The following is a 16082-nucleotide window of genomic DNA, read 5'->3' as shown; positions in this document are numbered from 1 at the left end:
GCTCACTGCAGCCTGGAACTCCTGGGCTCAAGTGACCCTCCCACCTCAGTCTCCCAAGTAGCTGGGATTACAGGCGCGCACTACCACACCCGGCTAAATTTTTGTATTTTTTGTAGAGATGAGGTTTTGCCATGTTACTAAGGCTGGTCTTGAACTGCTGAGCTCAAAGTGATACACCCACCTCGGCCTCCAAAAGTGCTGGGATTACAAGTGTAAGCCACTGCACCTGGCCGATTCTTTTTTTAATCCAAGACATATAAAGTACGTTTTCTAAATATGCTCACTATTCAAAAACTACCATCACTTCTGCCGTTCCTCATTCTCCCTCCTCGATCTTGGCACTGCCACAGTTCTCACTCTCTCCTTCCACAGGAGCTCTGTGTGAGCATGCGAGTGTGCGTGTGCATGACAGCAGGTGAGTGTGTCTGAGGGGCGTGTGCGTGCTTGCACGGGTGAGTGCTGCATCTGTGTGAGAGCAGGAGAGTGTGGGTATGTGTGAGAGCAGGTGAGAGTGTCTGAGGGGTGTGTGTGCTTGCACAGGTGAGTGCATGTATGTGTGAGAGCAGGTGAGACTATCTGCAGGGTGTACGTGCTTGCACGGGTGAGTGCTGCATCTGTGTGACAGCATGTGAGTGTGCATGTGTGAGAGCAGGTGACAGTGTCTGAGGGGTACGTGCACTCACACGGGTGAGTGCTGCATCTGTGTGAGAGCATGAGTGTGAGTGTGAGCGCAGGTGAGAGAGTAGGTGTGTGTGCTCACACGTGAGTGCATATGTGAGAGCATGAGCGTGGGGATGTGAGAGAGCAGGTGAGAGTGTCTGAGGGGGTGTGTGTGCTTGCATGTGTGAGTGCATATGTGTATGTGTGAGAGCATGAGTGTGGGTGTGCATGAGAGCAGGTGAGTGAGGGGTTTGTGCGCTCACATGTGTGAGTGCAGGTGTATGTGTGACAGCGTCAGTGCAGGTGTGTGAGGGCAAGTGAGAGTGAAGAGGGTGTGTGTGCGTGCTCACACGTGTGAGTGCTGCCTATGTGTGTGAGCATGCGACTGTGGGTGTGCATGAGGTGAGAGTGAGAAAGTGTGTGTGTGTGTAAAAGTGCGCATGTGAAAGAGTATGTAAAGTGTATGAGAGCATGAGAGGTATGAGGGTGCAAGGGTGTGTGCGCATGTGTGCGTGTGCACGCATAAGGGTGTGTGCGAGTGTGTATGGGGGTATGCATAATGTGAGAGTGCGTGAGAGTACGTACATGGGTGCACGTGTGTGTGCCTGTGCACGTGCACAGGGAAAGGCTGGCGAGGTCTGATGGGGCCCACGGTGGGGTGTCTCACAGACCTACAGCTGACAGAAAATGCTGCCAGCGAGGAGTGACCTGGCCACACTGGCCGTTTAGACAGACCCTGGGCTTGAGGGAAGGCCAGTGAGGAAGGTGCATGGTCCAGGCAAGAGGATGAGAGCTTAGCTCAGGGCGCTGGCAGGAAGCGCAGGGTGGAGAGGAGAGGCTGGACGGAGTAAAACTCTAGGGAGAGAAACCAATGGCTTTAAGTGACTTAGCCGTGGGGGCCTTGGTTCACTGAATGGAAAGGCGCCGCAACAGAAATACAGAGAAATACAGAGAAGTAGGAGTAGGCTGAGCATCACATGGGTGATGAGCTGAGTCTGGACGTAGTCAGTGTGAAGTGCTTGTGAAAAAACTAGGTGAAGGTGTCTGGCCTCCTCTGAGGCTGGAGCCACAGGAGGAAGCTGCAGGTACAGGTTTAAAGTCATCACCACAGAGACGGCAATACAAAAATCTGAAACCGCATAGTATAAGGAAATGGGCTGAAGGTGGAATGACGTGGGAACCCCAACACTCATGAGGCAGAGAGGGGAGGGACACAAGAGGACAGCCAGTGAGGCCGGGGAGAGGCGTGTGGGATCCAACGTGTTCTACAGCACAGACACAACAAGTTCCCTTCTGGAAACATTCAGTAAGAAACACTGGCATGCAGACCTCTCTGGAGAACAAGGAGCACAGGGCAAGGGCCAGGTTTCCCGTCTTTGTATCTCCAGGGTACCTCTCCCAAGACTGCACACACATTAAGTATGTGAGTGACGGTCACGAGTGAGAGGACACAGAAGAGACACGTTGCAGTGTGGGGCCCAGAGGCGGAGGCGTGGACCAAGGACAGGCATGCACAGGGCAGTGTCACGAAATCAGCCAAGTGAAGAAAGCAGGTAACGATGGGTTCAAGTTTTACTCAGTTTACAAAGACAAATTCTCCCTATCTGCTTTTGTTCCTTCTCCATCTATATGAGCCTGCAATGAAATAATATTAATTGATACAATTTTTGTTACATTATTTCAAATGATGTTCATCTCATAATTTTGCTACATATTTTAAGAACAGTTACAATAAAGTTACATGTAAAAAGGACAACTAAACGTAATGAGACAAGTGTCACACAGAAATAATGGAAAAAACTGTAACAGAATCTTGGGCAAAGAAGATTGGACACAAATGAATATTATGTTTGCCTCTAAGCTTCCTGACAACACAGACCATAACAGAAATCCAACAGTCTATAAAGATTTGACTTCATGAAACAAAATGTACCCAATCTCCAGGAGAAAGAACCTGAGGTAAGAGATCACATAGATGCTTATCTGGGAGGGCATAATAAACCCAGTTATATAAGCAGAGACACACATCTGAAGATGAGTGTATGTATGTGTACATATGTATACATATGAGTGTACCTGAAGATGCATGTGTGTATGTATATGTACACAATTTCAAACAGGGTTTGGTAAAGATGCAGAAATGCTTTTTATACAGAGTTGCTTCTTGTTTAAATAAAAGCTGAGGCAATAACTTGTAATTCAGCAAAGAGAACTCCACTGGGAGCTGAGCTAACTCTACTGGGAGCTGAGCTAACTCCACTGGAGCTGGTCTAAGTATATTGCTTTCTGGCAACCTAATCTGATTTAGGAAAAGAGCTTAGAAAAATGATGATAGGATCAATCAGTTAAGACATTTAGGAAAATCACCATCATCTTTTACTTATTCTAGAGATACAGTATTATCGTGCTAGGGGTAAACACACTGAACCATGTTCCAGGACAACTATGGGGCACCTAAAAGGTTGTAAGTAATTTAAAAAATTGTAAGATAAACATATCGAAGAAGATACAAAATAAGCAGACATAATAAACTCAATTACATACATAACTGTCTTTAGGGAACTTTTTTCCTGTATTTATATAACAGTTTCTTACTTCACCATCAATATTTCATAAGCAACAGGAAAAAAATCATGTGGGTTTCAATGATTAACTTACAAAAAAATAAAATCTTAAAAATAAGTCCACATGGGACAATCAGACTCGAATGTACAGTTCTCTTACCGGATTTGTGATTGTGATGATCTCTCCTTCATTAACCGTCAGTTCATTATTTCCAGGTTCAGCAGCAAAATCATACATAACCCGAGCCTATCAGGAGTGGAGAGGAAAAGAGGATGTTACAAACACAAACAGAGTAGTAAAAACACAAAAGGTGTACAGTTCACTTTCTAAGCATGCTGGTACAAACATGATAGTGGCTGTGGCTGTTTTGGAAGAAAGGAAGACATTACCAAAATGACTCATCTGCTCTACTCTGAGGAAGAATAACACCAACGGTGATAGCCCTGTTCTGTTCCGGAGGCAGGGAAGGTTTCTGGCAGCTGCCCACGTTGCATTTAGAGATCAGCCCTAAAAAAGTTACTCAAAATATACCTATTTTGGTTGAGTGCAGCAGGTCACACCTGCAATCCCAGCTACTTGGGAGACTAAATAGCAGGAGGATTCCTTGAGGCCAGGGGTTGGAGACCAGCCTGAGCAACAAAGCGAGATTCCATCTCTACCAAAAAATTAAAGAAAAATTAGCTGGGCATTGTAGCCAGCACCTGTGGTACCAGCTACTGAAAAGACTGAGGCGGGAGGATTGCTTGAGCCCAGGAGGTCAAAGTTACAGTAAGCCAGGATCATGCCACTGCACTCCAGCCTGCACGACAGTGAGACCCTGCTGCCTCTTAAAAAAACAAACACCTATTTCATTAACAACAACAACAACAGACTATCTTCTTTCTCTTAGGAGGTAAGAAGTGGAAATACACAAACTGTTCATTCTGGGAACACTGACTCTCAGAAACTGAAGACAGAGACATACACACACGCACACACATCTAAGATTCACACATCTTTAGAAGAATCGCTTGCTATTAAAATGTTCACTGCTCCTTATCTAATAAGAATGACAATGCAGCATCTTTAGCCACATTAACTCAGAAATTTAAGATTTGGGTACTCTTTCACCATACCAAGACTTACATAGGGCATCGTGTGCTGGTCGAATTACCTAAACAGTCATGATTTTAAAACGTTTCCTTAAAAGAAAAGCTTTTATTTATTTATTTTTCCAGACAGAGTTTCACTGTCACCCAGGCTGCAGTGCAGTGGTGCCATCATGGCTCACTGCAGCCTCGACCTACCAGGCTCAAGCAATCCTCCCACCTCAGCCTCCCCAGTAGCTGGGACTACAGGCGCATGCCACCCTGTCCAGCTAATTTTTGTATTTTTGGTAGAGATAAGGTTTCACCATGTTGCCTAGGCTGGTCTCGAACTCCTGGGCTCAAGAGTTCTTCCTCTCAAAGTATTTGGGTTACAGGTGTGAGCCACTATGACCAGCCCTAAATGAAATTTTAATTTCATATAAGACAGACTAGGACAAAGCTATTCTGGCTGGAGTGAGGAGGGACTGCTCTTGCAGGCTCTTCTCAAGAGGATCCTTGAGACAGGGTCCAGAAACACTGACTCCTTGGAACTCTGCTGTGCATGTATCCCAAGAGAGAATCACCATCGTAAAAACAAGGTATGTGTTCAAAATGTTTTATATACACCTTTATAATATATAATACATATTTTTAAATCCCTTTCAAATTCTAAGTGATTGTCTTTCACAGACTATCTTCCTCAAGTCCATCCTATAAACTGGGGATCACATGCGCCTAGGAAACATATGGTTTAAAAGTAATTGTTTGTCCTAAAAGGTAAATTCAAGTTTAGCGACAGGGCTAGTCTAACAGGGCTAATGCAAGTGCACTAATTTAACAATATTTACTTAACACCCACCATATGGCAAGAACTTGAAAGGCCCTTTTGTTGGCCATTGCCCTTTCTATGTATTTACTTAATGATGCCTGAAATTATTTTAATGAGAATAAAGGTTCATATTTAGTGATAACAGACTAAGAAAAAAAAGCCAAAATGCTATCCTGAAATACATAAAAAATAGTAAGATGGACTGATGGATGAATATGTGACAAAGCAGGTACTGAATCTAGATGGTGGATCTACGGTATTCAATTCCAACCTTTCTCCATGTCTGAAATTTTTCCTAGTAAACTGTTGGGAAGAAACAAACGGTGGGAAAGCCTGTGAGTCAAGACATCCCAGCAGCTCCCCACCTCCATCCTTGGAGGCTGGGACCCGAGTGGAGAGCATGGCAGGGCGCCCAGGCCAGCAGGACGGCTCCCTCAGGGCGTCATGAAGAACAAAGCAGCCGTGCTGAGGTGTTTTCCTGACAAGGCTGCAAAAGTGGACAGAATTCTGCTTGTCATGTTATGTGGTGTTTTTTTTTTTTTTTTTTTTTTTCTGAGACTGTTTTGCTCTTGTTGCCCAGGCTGGAGTGCAGTGATGCCATTTGGGCTCACTGCAACCTCTGCCTCCTGGGTTCAAGCGATTCTCCTGCCTCAGCCTCCCAAGTAGCTGGGACTACAGGCGCCTACCACCACACTTGGCTAATTTTTGTATTTTTAGTAGAGACGGGGTTTCACCATGTTAGTCAGGCTGGTCTCAAACTCCTGACCTCAGGTGATCCACCCGCCTTGGCTTCCCGAAGTGTGGGATTACAGGCGCGAGCCACCATGCCTGGCTGGGGTAGTTTTTGTTTTTGTTTTGTTTTGTTTGAGCCAGAGTCTCTCTCTGTCGCCAGGCTAAAGTGCAGTGGCAAGTCTCAGCTCACTGCAACCTCCGCCTCCTGGATTCAAGCAATTCTCCTGCCTCAGCCTCCTGAGTAGCTGGGATTACAGGCATGCGCCATCACACCCAGCTAATTTTTGTATTTTTGGTAGAGATGAGGTTTCACCACGTTGGCCAGGATGGTCTCAATCTCTTCACCTCATGATCTGCCCGCCTCGGCCTCCCAAAATACTGGGATTATAGGTGTGAGCCACCATGCCCGGTTGGTGTTTTTTAAAAACACGTTGCATCAACCTGGATCCTTCCTGCCATGAGGACAGACAGGACAGAAATGTGGGCAGGGGACGGGCTGGAAGGAAGCGAGCCCTCAGAGGGGAGCCCGGGAGAAGCAAAGCCACACTCACGGGCACGAGGAACCTGCTGTTGTGTTATTGGTCCTCAAGAATCCTGCTAAAATTTTTAAAAATCCAGCTGAATCCAATTAGTTTCCAAATATAGAATACCTAAGCCTCTTGTTTACTAAACTTAGAATGTAGTGAAGCAGAATGTGAAACAAGAGAGAAAGAAAGAAATGGAAACAGCCTCACACACTTAAATATTACTAAGCACTTACTCACTGCTAAGGTTAGAGGGTTTGGACCCTCCAAAACTCATGTTGAAACTGAACCCCCAAGGCAGTGGTATTGGGAGGTACGGCAAATGGGGGGTGTTTAGGTCACGGAGGCTTTGTCCTCATGAGGGGATCAACACTGCTACAAAAAGGGCTCGTGGGAGTGGGTTTACTCTCGCCCACTCGTCTGCTGTGTCAGGACACAACACCCTTTCCCCTGGAGGAGGGAGCACTCAAGGCGCCATCTTGGAAGCAGAGCCGGGCCCTACCCTGCCAGCACCTAGATCTTGAACTGCCTGCCTCCACAGTTATGAGGAATAAATTCTGTTCTTTATAAGTTACCCAGTCCTAGATCTCCTGTTGTAAGCACAAAACAGACAAGGACACTCACAGAAAAATGTTTATAAACCTTGTAAGTTTATCTAAAACACTGAATTAAGACTTAAACAGATGCTTCTTAGAAATCTGAACTGAGAATAATTTTGGAGAAAAAAGGATTTAATAACCATATCTCCAAATGAGTATAACATGTCAATAAAAAAAATATTGACCATTCAGCCTAGAGATGCTAAAGCTTCAATGAAACTGAAAGCTTTTGGGCGTCATCTCCCAGCACCCCTCTTTTCTCTTTCCTATCCTTGCATTTTGCCTCCACCTGTTTTCTTACTTTCCCCTTCTCACCCCTCTTGTCTACCACTAACAGTATCCAAACAGACAGAGGTGCTGGCCTCAACCCCAACTGCCATCTATTTTCCATGTGGTCTTTGAAAGAAATGGTCCATTTTCCTATACTGCATTTTCCACTATTAGCTATACTTCAAGAACTCATTCTTCAACCATTTCTAAGAGCTAAATTTCCACCTAGTCCTGGTCAGTGGATAACTCCAAACTATATATTCAATATATATTGTCAACCACAACTAATCTCTTCCTTTCAAAAAGTATTACAGATGACATGAATGGCTACTAGACATCAATCTCACGTATCTGTTCCATTAACTACTAATCTACTTATCAGTAAAATAAACATTAGTGGATTCAAAGCTCTTCATTCAATGCTCTAGACACTAGAATACCAAGTGTGCAAGCACACATCTGCCCACAATGTGCATAATCCATTCTTAACACATACTTCCTCTTCTGAGAAAAGAGAGGAGTATGACCATACACACTCTATCTGACCTATGTTGTACGTATCTGTTATTCTGTCTGCCCCACATCCCTTCCTTTTGGAAACTGGATAATCAGAATTCCTTCTCAGAGCTCTTTGGTATGGGAGTTGGGGACAGTGCTCCTTCTCTCTGGTATTGCTGTCAATGGCTAACTGGCTGAGGTGTGGAGAAAGTCTGTCTGAAAAACGAAGTCAATGTAGCACAGAATGACAAAGAGAAACAGTGTCTTGTTTGAAGGACAAACTTGACACTCATTCTCCCCATGGAAGACTTCTCTGTTACTGGAGCCAATGTATCTCCTCATGAGCTTATTAAACTAATGTGAGTCCACATCTTGTCACTTGCAACCTAGAGAGTCCAAGTTAATACAAACCAATAACCCCAAACCAAAGAATTTATTAAGGAAACATTCTAATTAAAAAAAAACACTGGCCATAAGAACTAAGAACTACCTGTATTTATTAAGCAAAAATGAAAACAAAAAAACTAGATCCTAAAATGCACAACAGTAGAGAATAAAGCAGTTCAAAATAGGAAGGAAAAAAAAATCCACAAAACCCTGGCAATAAAAAAAGTTCATATGGGAGTTAGAATGCAAAAGCTAAGGCCCCATTCTTAAGTATCTACCTCTCTGATTGCATATAAATCACAATTACATCTTAGGGAAAAAAGCAGTAAATCTTCAACAGTGTTGCTCCTCATCTTTAAAACAGAAAAGTACAATTAAAAAATAAAATATGTAAATCTTCAGAAATTCCAGGGAAAGAATGATTTGACACCCTCGAGAAGTGAAGTTTTACATAAAGAGTAGGTAATATTTCTATGTATAACTAGTTTACCTCTTTAAATGGCAAGCTTGTTTAACTTAAGCACATTCATGACTTACAAAATTGTATATTTAACGCCTTCCTCAATCTTATCTTGACTTATTAAGATCATCAGAAGAAACAGAACTTACTTTCACAGACCCTGAGTATTATTATGCTATTAACATATGTTGATGTATTTGTCCTTAATCTAAATGGTGAAGGCATAAATGCTTTTTCAATATAAGTAGTCCCTCCTTCTCCACAGTTTTACGTTCCTCGGTTTCAGTGAACTGCTATCAAATGCAGTTGGAAAATATTAAATAGAAAATTCCAGAAATAAACAATTTATCAGTTTTAGAGTCCATGCCATTCTGAGTAGCATGATGCAATCTCACACTCTCCCACTCGGGACGTGAATCATCCCTTTGTCCAGCATCTCTACACCATAGACACTGCCCACCTGACAGTCATGTAGTAGCCGTCCCAATTAGCAGACTGACTATCAGGTATGGCAGTGCTCATCTTCAGGTCATCCTTATTTTACTTAATAATGACCCTGATGCACAAGAGTGGTGTTGCTGGCATACTATAATAACTGTTCTATTTTATTATTAGTTATTCTTGTGCATCTCTTACTGTATCTAATTTATAAATTAACTTTGTCATAGGCATATATAGAAAAAACATAGTACACACATAAGGTTTGGTATTATCCTTGGTTGCAGGCATCCCTGGAGGTCTCGGAACATATCCCCCGTCACTAAAGGGGGACTACTGCATATCAGTGATTTCCATAGCTTTTGCTCAACCTTGCGCTTACTCCACTGTTATGTGAACCAAATACAGAATATTATAGTTATCGCTATAAAATTTCAAGCTATTAGATTCAACCCATTGCTCCAACCTATTAAGAGCTTTCTGAATTCTGAAGCCATCATCCAATTCTCCCTTATCTTTTCCTGCTGGGAGTCATCGGAAAGCCTGATGAGCACGCTTTCTACAGTTTCACCAGTGTCATTATTCAAACTGTTAAACTATGGCAGGGCCAAGTCAGCTGCACCAGATAAGAAGCTCCAAGGGGATGTGGCTCAATTAATTATCATGTTCTCAGAATGTTGCTCTTAGAATTTCCAAAGAAGGAAATGAAGTTTCCTTAAATGTTGAGAAGCAATTTCTTTAATAATCCATTCAAAAGTATAGTCAAGATGACAGAACGTTTTAACAGTTGTTCTAGTAAAAGATCTTTTCCAAACAGAAGAAATTTCTAAAAAGAATTGGTAGCAGCAATTGAGAATGAATAAAAATTTTTAAATATTCTGTATGTAAAATTTTCAAGAATAAACTACTGGTGAATTGATATGTTCTTTAAAAATGTTTTTTCCTAAAATAGGTTTATATCTGTTATTCTGAAACAAATGCACTTAGAGGAATTTTTTAAACTGATGGTCAATTAGACAAGCAGTTTGGGAAACTTCCAAGTCAAACAGAAATGTAAATAGAAATTCCCTGAGTAGAATTACAAATTCCAAAGAAATACTTAGTGTAAACTTAAATCTGAGTGTGACAAAAGGCGACTGTACAATTCTAGGGGAGCAGAGTTCTGAATACTTAAAATACATAAATCAAATTGTACCATACTCTTCCAAACTGCTCTCCCTCTCTCTCTAGTTCACTCATGCAGAACAGCTCTGCAAAGTACTTAAGACCACAGGAAATACAAACTGAGGCTACACTGTAACCAGACTTCTAGAGATTGGGATGATTTTAAGAGTCATTCTACCCACACTCACCCAGATCAAAGCTTCTATATGCGGTGCACACAAGAACAATTAGACAAAGATATCTTAACAGTGATTTGATGTGGTGGCATCAACTGGCCATATCACATGTACCATCACCATTACCAAGTAATGTGTCAAAACAGATACTTCTGAAACCCACGTGTGACTGCCTGTTCTGTGCCTTACTTCATAATTAAACACACAAAACTTTAATTTAATTGGATATTTTATTGTATTTGAAAGACCACATCTTGCTCTGTCACCCAAGCTGGAGGGCAGTGGTGCAATCATGGCTCACTGCAGCCTTGAACTCCTGGGCTCAAGCAATTCTCCTGCCTCAGCCTCCTGATAGACAGGACTACAGGCACATGCCACCACTCCCGGCTAATATTTTATTTTTTAATTTTTTTAAAGAGACGAGATCTCACTATGTTGCCTAGGCTATTTTTTTAAGGCCATGTCAAAATGGCTATATCATACAAAACACTTTGATTTTATTGCTTTAAATGAGGGGTTGCTTTTCCTTTTTCTGTACAGGACCAGATAGTAAATATTTTAGAGTTTGCAGGCCATTCAGTCTGTCTCTGCTGCCGCAGTGCAAAAGCCACCACAGACAATATATAAACAAATGAATATGGCCACGTTCCAGTGGAACTTTATTTACAAACTGCACATGACAGGCTAGATTTTGTTCACGGGCCAAAATTTGCTGACTCCTATAACATGACCCGGAACAAAATTATTATGTAAAAATCACTAGTCTTAACATACAGCAGAAGTCATAAAGGAAAGAGTATTTTCAATTCATATCACAAAGTGTTAATCTTCTGATACATAAAGAGTTTCTGGAACTCAAGAAAAAGACCAGCAACCTAATACAAAAATGGGCAGAGGGACAAACAGTTCATTAAAGAATACAATGGCCCTTAAATGCATGACAAAACGCTCAATCTCACACACTAAGAGAGACAAATTAATCTGGCAGACATTGCCAGATCCCCACGACCTCAGTTTGGGGTTGTACTATTTAAACTTCTACCAGTATTACATACGAAAGTAACATTTTTCTACAGCTTCACAAACCGAATAAATCACTCCACTTTTCAATTTCTGCAAATCTGATGCTAAGGAATGCTACCCCAATATAGCTTCTACTAACAGGCAACTGATTAAATAAACCAGGCTATGCCGTCAAAATGGAATATTATATAGCAACAAGAGAATGAGAACAATCTATATACTCAGACATGGAATGAATACATGGTCAAAAAAGGTAAATTATGGAACAAGGCATATAGCATGCTACCTTTTTCAGGAGCAGAATATTTATATTCGCCAGTATTTCCATAAAGAAACATTAAATAAAACAAGAAATTAATTTTAAATTGGTCACCTAGAAACATGGGAGAAGAAACTCAGTGATAACACAAGTGGAAGTGACATTTCTCATTATATTTCTTTCCATATCATTTAATTTTAACTGTGTGTGTGTATATCACCTGTCCAAGAATTCTAAATTAAAATGAGAGGAAAAAGATATCATGTACAGTAATGGCAAAAGATGAAATATTTAGGAATAAACTTAAGAAGTGTGAAAAACATATCTGGAAAAAAACTTTAGAATTTCTTAAATAACACAGAAAATTGGAAAAAATGGAGTATGTGATATGGTTTGGCTGTGTCTCCACCCAAATCTCACCCTGAATTGTAATAATCTGCATGTGTCAAGAGCAGGGCCAGGTGGAGATAACTGAATCATGGGGGTGGTATCCCCCATACTGTTCTCGTGGTAGTGAATAAGTCTCATGAGATCTAATGGTTGTATAAAGGGGAGTCCCCCTGCACAAGCTCTCTTGCCTGCTGCCATGTAAGACGTCCCTTTGCTTCTCCTTTGCCTTCCACCATGATTGTGAGGCCTCCCCAGCCATGTGGAATTGTGAGTCCATTAAATCTCTTTTCTTTATAAATTACCCAGTCTCAGGTATGTCTTTACTAGCAGTGTGAGAACAGGCTAATACATGAAGGTAGATTGTATCAATGGCCACAGTAAATCCTCCCACCCCTATATCAATACCAATTTGCAATATGACTTTGTCACTCCTCCCATTAAGACTCTGGACAATGGCTGGGCATGGTGGCTCACACTTGTAATCCCAGCACTTTGGGAAGTCGAAACAGGCGGATCACCTGAGTACAGGAGTTTGAGACCAGCCTGACCAACATGGACAGACCCTGTCTCTACTAAACATACATCCCTGTAATCCCAGCTACTCGCCAGGCTGAGGCAGATTGAGAATCACTTGAACCCGGGAGGGGGACGTTGCGGTGAGCCGAGATTGCACCATTGCACTCCAGCCTGGGCAACAAGAGCAAAGCTCTGTCTCAAAAAAAAAAAAAAGAAAAAAGAAAAAGAAAAAAGACTCTGGACGAGTTCATGTGCTTACTCTGGCCAACAGAACGATAGCATATGTGATACTAACATAGGCATGAAAAGCACTTATACATGGGGTGGGGGCTGCCCTCTCTTGCTGCCAGGATCACCTGTGCTACCACTGAACCTGGCTGGGTTAGTAACTCTGCAGATCCGAGACCATATGGAAAGAGGCCCCCATCATCCTAGCTGTGTAAGGTGAGATCCCAACATGAAGGAAAGGCCACCTAAGACTATCCAGCCTCGGATGGGCTCTCCAGACCACAAGAACCACACATTGTCAGTCCACAGAACTGTAAGAAATACGAAGTATTTGTTGTTTTATGTCATTAAGTTTTGGGGTAGTTTGTTATACAATACAAATGGATTCAAAGAGTCTCCCCATATTTTTAGATGAGAAGCCCCAATATCATCAATAGCACCTCTCCCCTCTCCTTCAATAATTCTAATAAAAATACAAATAGGATTTTTTTTTTTTCTGAAACAGGACAAACTAATCCTAAAATTCATTTGGACATATAAACAAACAACAATGGCCCCCAATCTTTTTCATGGAAAAAAAAAAAAAACAAGGAAAAACTAGAAGAGTACGAAGTCCACAACAAGTCCCAAAGACATATAGAAACGTAGGTAACATGATAAAGATGGCATTTTATTGTTTTAGAACAAATAAGTAACTATCTGAAGGAAAAAAATGAATTCCTACCTCACTTCTCCCAACAAAATAAATCATATGATGGGTCAAAGATTAATTTTTTTTAAAAAAAGGTAATCACATATCTAGTGCCCAGATTGGGAATTCCGAGCAGCATTTTTCATTAAAAGGAACCAGATTTACTTAGAGAAATAGTTGACTGCAGGTTTCAGGGGGAAAAAACAAGAATCCCATATAAAACATACAAGATGGGCCTGGAACATCTTTTCCTATCAGATTATCAAAGACACTACTAGCAAAGCCTACTGGTTGTGTCAAAAAGACACAGGTACCAACCTGAAGATGAGCTTGCTGTCCAAATGTGGAAGAATACAAGCATCAATAGGGATAATGACCGCAATGGACTGAAACATTAAATTTGCTTAAACTCATGAGTTCATAATGATAAAACTAATTGGTCATCATTATAGAATGGTAGGAAATGAATTCATTTTGACAACTGGTAAATAAAGGCAAAAAAATCAACCATTTATCCTTTAAAAACTGTACCATTAAGTAACCAAGTAGTAGATAAAAGTTTCTCTTTTACAAGCATTTCAGCTGATAAATGAAGGAATAATAGAATGAGATCATTTTTTTCAATCCCCAAAGATTTAATTCATCTAAGCATACTGCATCACAAAGACAAGCAGACATTACTTGCCTTCTGATGGAATACAATCCTGCTTATGAAATATACTTGAAAAAAAAAAGAATGTGAATCTTATTCACCCTCTAAATCCTAGTAACAAGAAATACAAAAGAATATATTAAACTATGTAATGAGGGTAAGGTAAGAAATCAAGGTACTACAGAAATCCATCCCAACAAATACGTCCCAAAGACAAAACAAGTAGGGGATAAGAGTTGGGAGTGAGGTAAGGGAACCTATAAATGAAGAGAAGATTGATCGTGATAGTAATATGTAGACTTTATTAGGATTCTGAGTCCAACTGCAGAAATGATTATGAAATTTGAATTCTTAAAGGACTGTGATATTTAAAAGTATTCATTTTTTAGGGATCAAAGTAGCATTGTGGTTATATTTTTAAAAGACTTTCCTCTTTCCTCCCCATCTTTAGAGGTATACATGACAATACTTACAGATGAAGTGTTAAAATACCTGCCATTTCTTCAAAAATAATGCAGGAGCAAGAGACACTGATGGGGTCTTGATGAAATAAGGCTATGAGCTGGTTAGTTGCCAAAGGTGGATAATGGTTACAAACAGCTTTATTATACTCTTCTACTTTTGAATGTGTTTGGCATGCTCCACAATAAAATGTCTTTTTAAAAAACCACAAAAAACACCAAAGAAAATCTTAGGAGAATTTCTAAAAATACTTTTGCAGTAGAGGAGACTTTATGAAATAAAATCGACAAGTCTTTTACAGGGAGAATGGGAGAAATGTCTCTTCACCCAAAATAAAACATAACCGCCTGGCAACAGCCAACATAAACAAGATAAAAATCAATGACAGGCCAAGCGTGGTGGCTCACGCCTGTAATCCCAGCACTCTGGGAGGCCGAGGCGGGTGGATCATCTGAGGTCAGGAGTTCAAGAGCAGCCTGGCCAACATGGTGAAACACTGTCTCTACTAAAAATACAAAAAACCAAAAAAATATTAGCTTGGCGTGGTGGTGGCTGCCTGTAATCCCAACTACTTGGGAGGCTGAGGCAGGAGAATCACTTGAACTCAGGAGGTGGAGGTTGCAGTGAGCCGAGACTGTGCCACTGCACTCCAGCCTGGGCAACAAGAGCGAAACTCCATCTCAAAACAACAACAAAAATCAATGACAATCTGGGGAAAATGTCTGCAATTCATAACACAGACTAAAGATTGCTTCTGCTACTCTATATAAAGAGTACGAGTCGGTAAGAAAAGAATGGTTTTTAAAATGTAAAACCGTACTCAGAAAAGAATATAAAATGAAACAGTTTATTTTTCACCTATCAGTCTGGCAAAAAACGAAAGCAAAACTCTGCTAACACCATGCTGGTAAGGGCATAAGGTTTAGGGAAACAGGTCTCCTTACATCGCGCTAACAGAAGAGGCAATTTGGTAATGCCTATCAGGATTACAAACACACATGTATCTTAACGAGAAAGTCTAGGAACTTATCCTCTAGAAATAGACTTTTGCAAACTGACATATATACATGGTTATTCATATTCACTGCAATGCCACCCAGAATAGCAAAAGACCAAACACAACCTAAAAGGCAGGACTAGTTCATCAAGTATGGGATCTCTACGAAACATAGTACTACACCGCAGCCAAAAGAACAAGATTTGCTTACTTTTCTGGTGTGGAATGATCTCTAATATATATGTATTAAGTGAGAAAACAAAGCAGGCACACCATTTGTGTAAGAAAGAGGGTCCAGCGATGCAGTACATGCATTTGCTTGTGTATGCACAGGAAATCTCGGTAACAATGTAAAAGAAATGGGTAACACTGCCCCTGAGGAAAGAAGATGGCTAAAGGAGAGGAGAGATAGGAGAGGAATTTTCAGTGGGGTTTTTTTGCCCTTTTGTAGTGTTGTGGGTTTGTTTTTTGTTTTTTTTTTTTTAACATGAACCT

At 41.1% G+C, this 16082-nt stretch overlaps 1 protein-coding gene across 3 annotated transcripts in view; it reads right to left on the bottom strand.

The window, feature by feature from the left end:
• SNX9 (sorting nexin 9) overlaps window positions 1–16082 on the bottom strand; it is a 228538-nt gene that overhangs the window by 73158 nt on the left and 139298 nt on the right. For all 3 annotated transcript variants that reach the window (XM_063707984.1, XM_031012280.3, XM_055390988.2), the window contains one exon: window positions 3385–3471. In XM_063707984.1, the coding sequence (XP_063564054.1) occupies window positions 3385–3462 (78 nt within the window). In that variant the 5' untranslated portion in view covers window positions 3463–3471. The remainder of the gene's footprint in view (window positions 1–3384; window positions 3472–16082) is intronic.

This window comes from Gorilla gorilla, chromosome 5 (assembly GCF_029281585.2).
Source record: "Gorilla gorilla gorilla isolate KB3781 chromosome 5, NHGRI_mGorGor1-v2.1_pri, whole genome shotgun sequence".
Lineage (NCBI taxonomy): Eukaryota > Metazoa > Chordata > Mammalia > Primates > Hominidae > Gorilla > Gorilla gorilla.
Note: the sequence above shows the minus strand (reverse complement) of the source record. Positions and strands in the feature narration are given on the sequence as shown.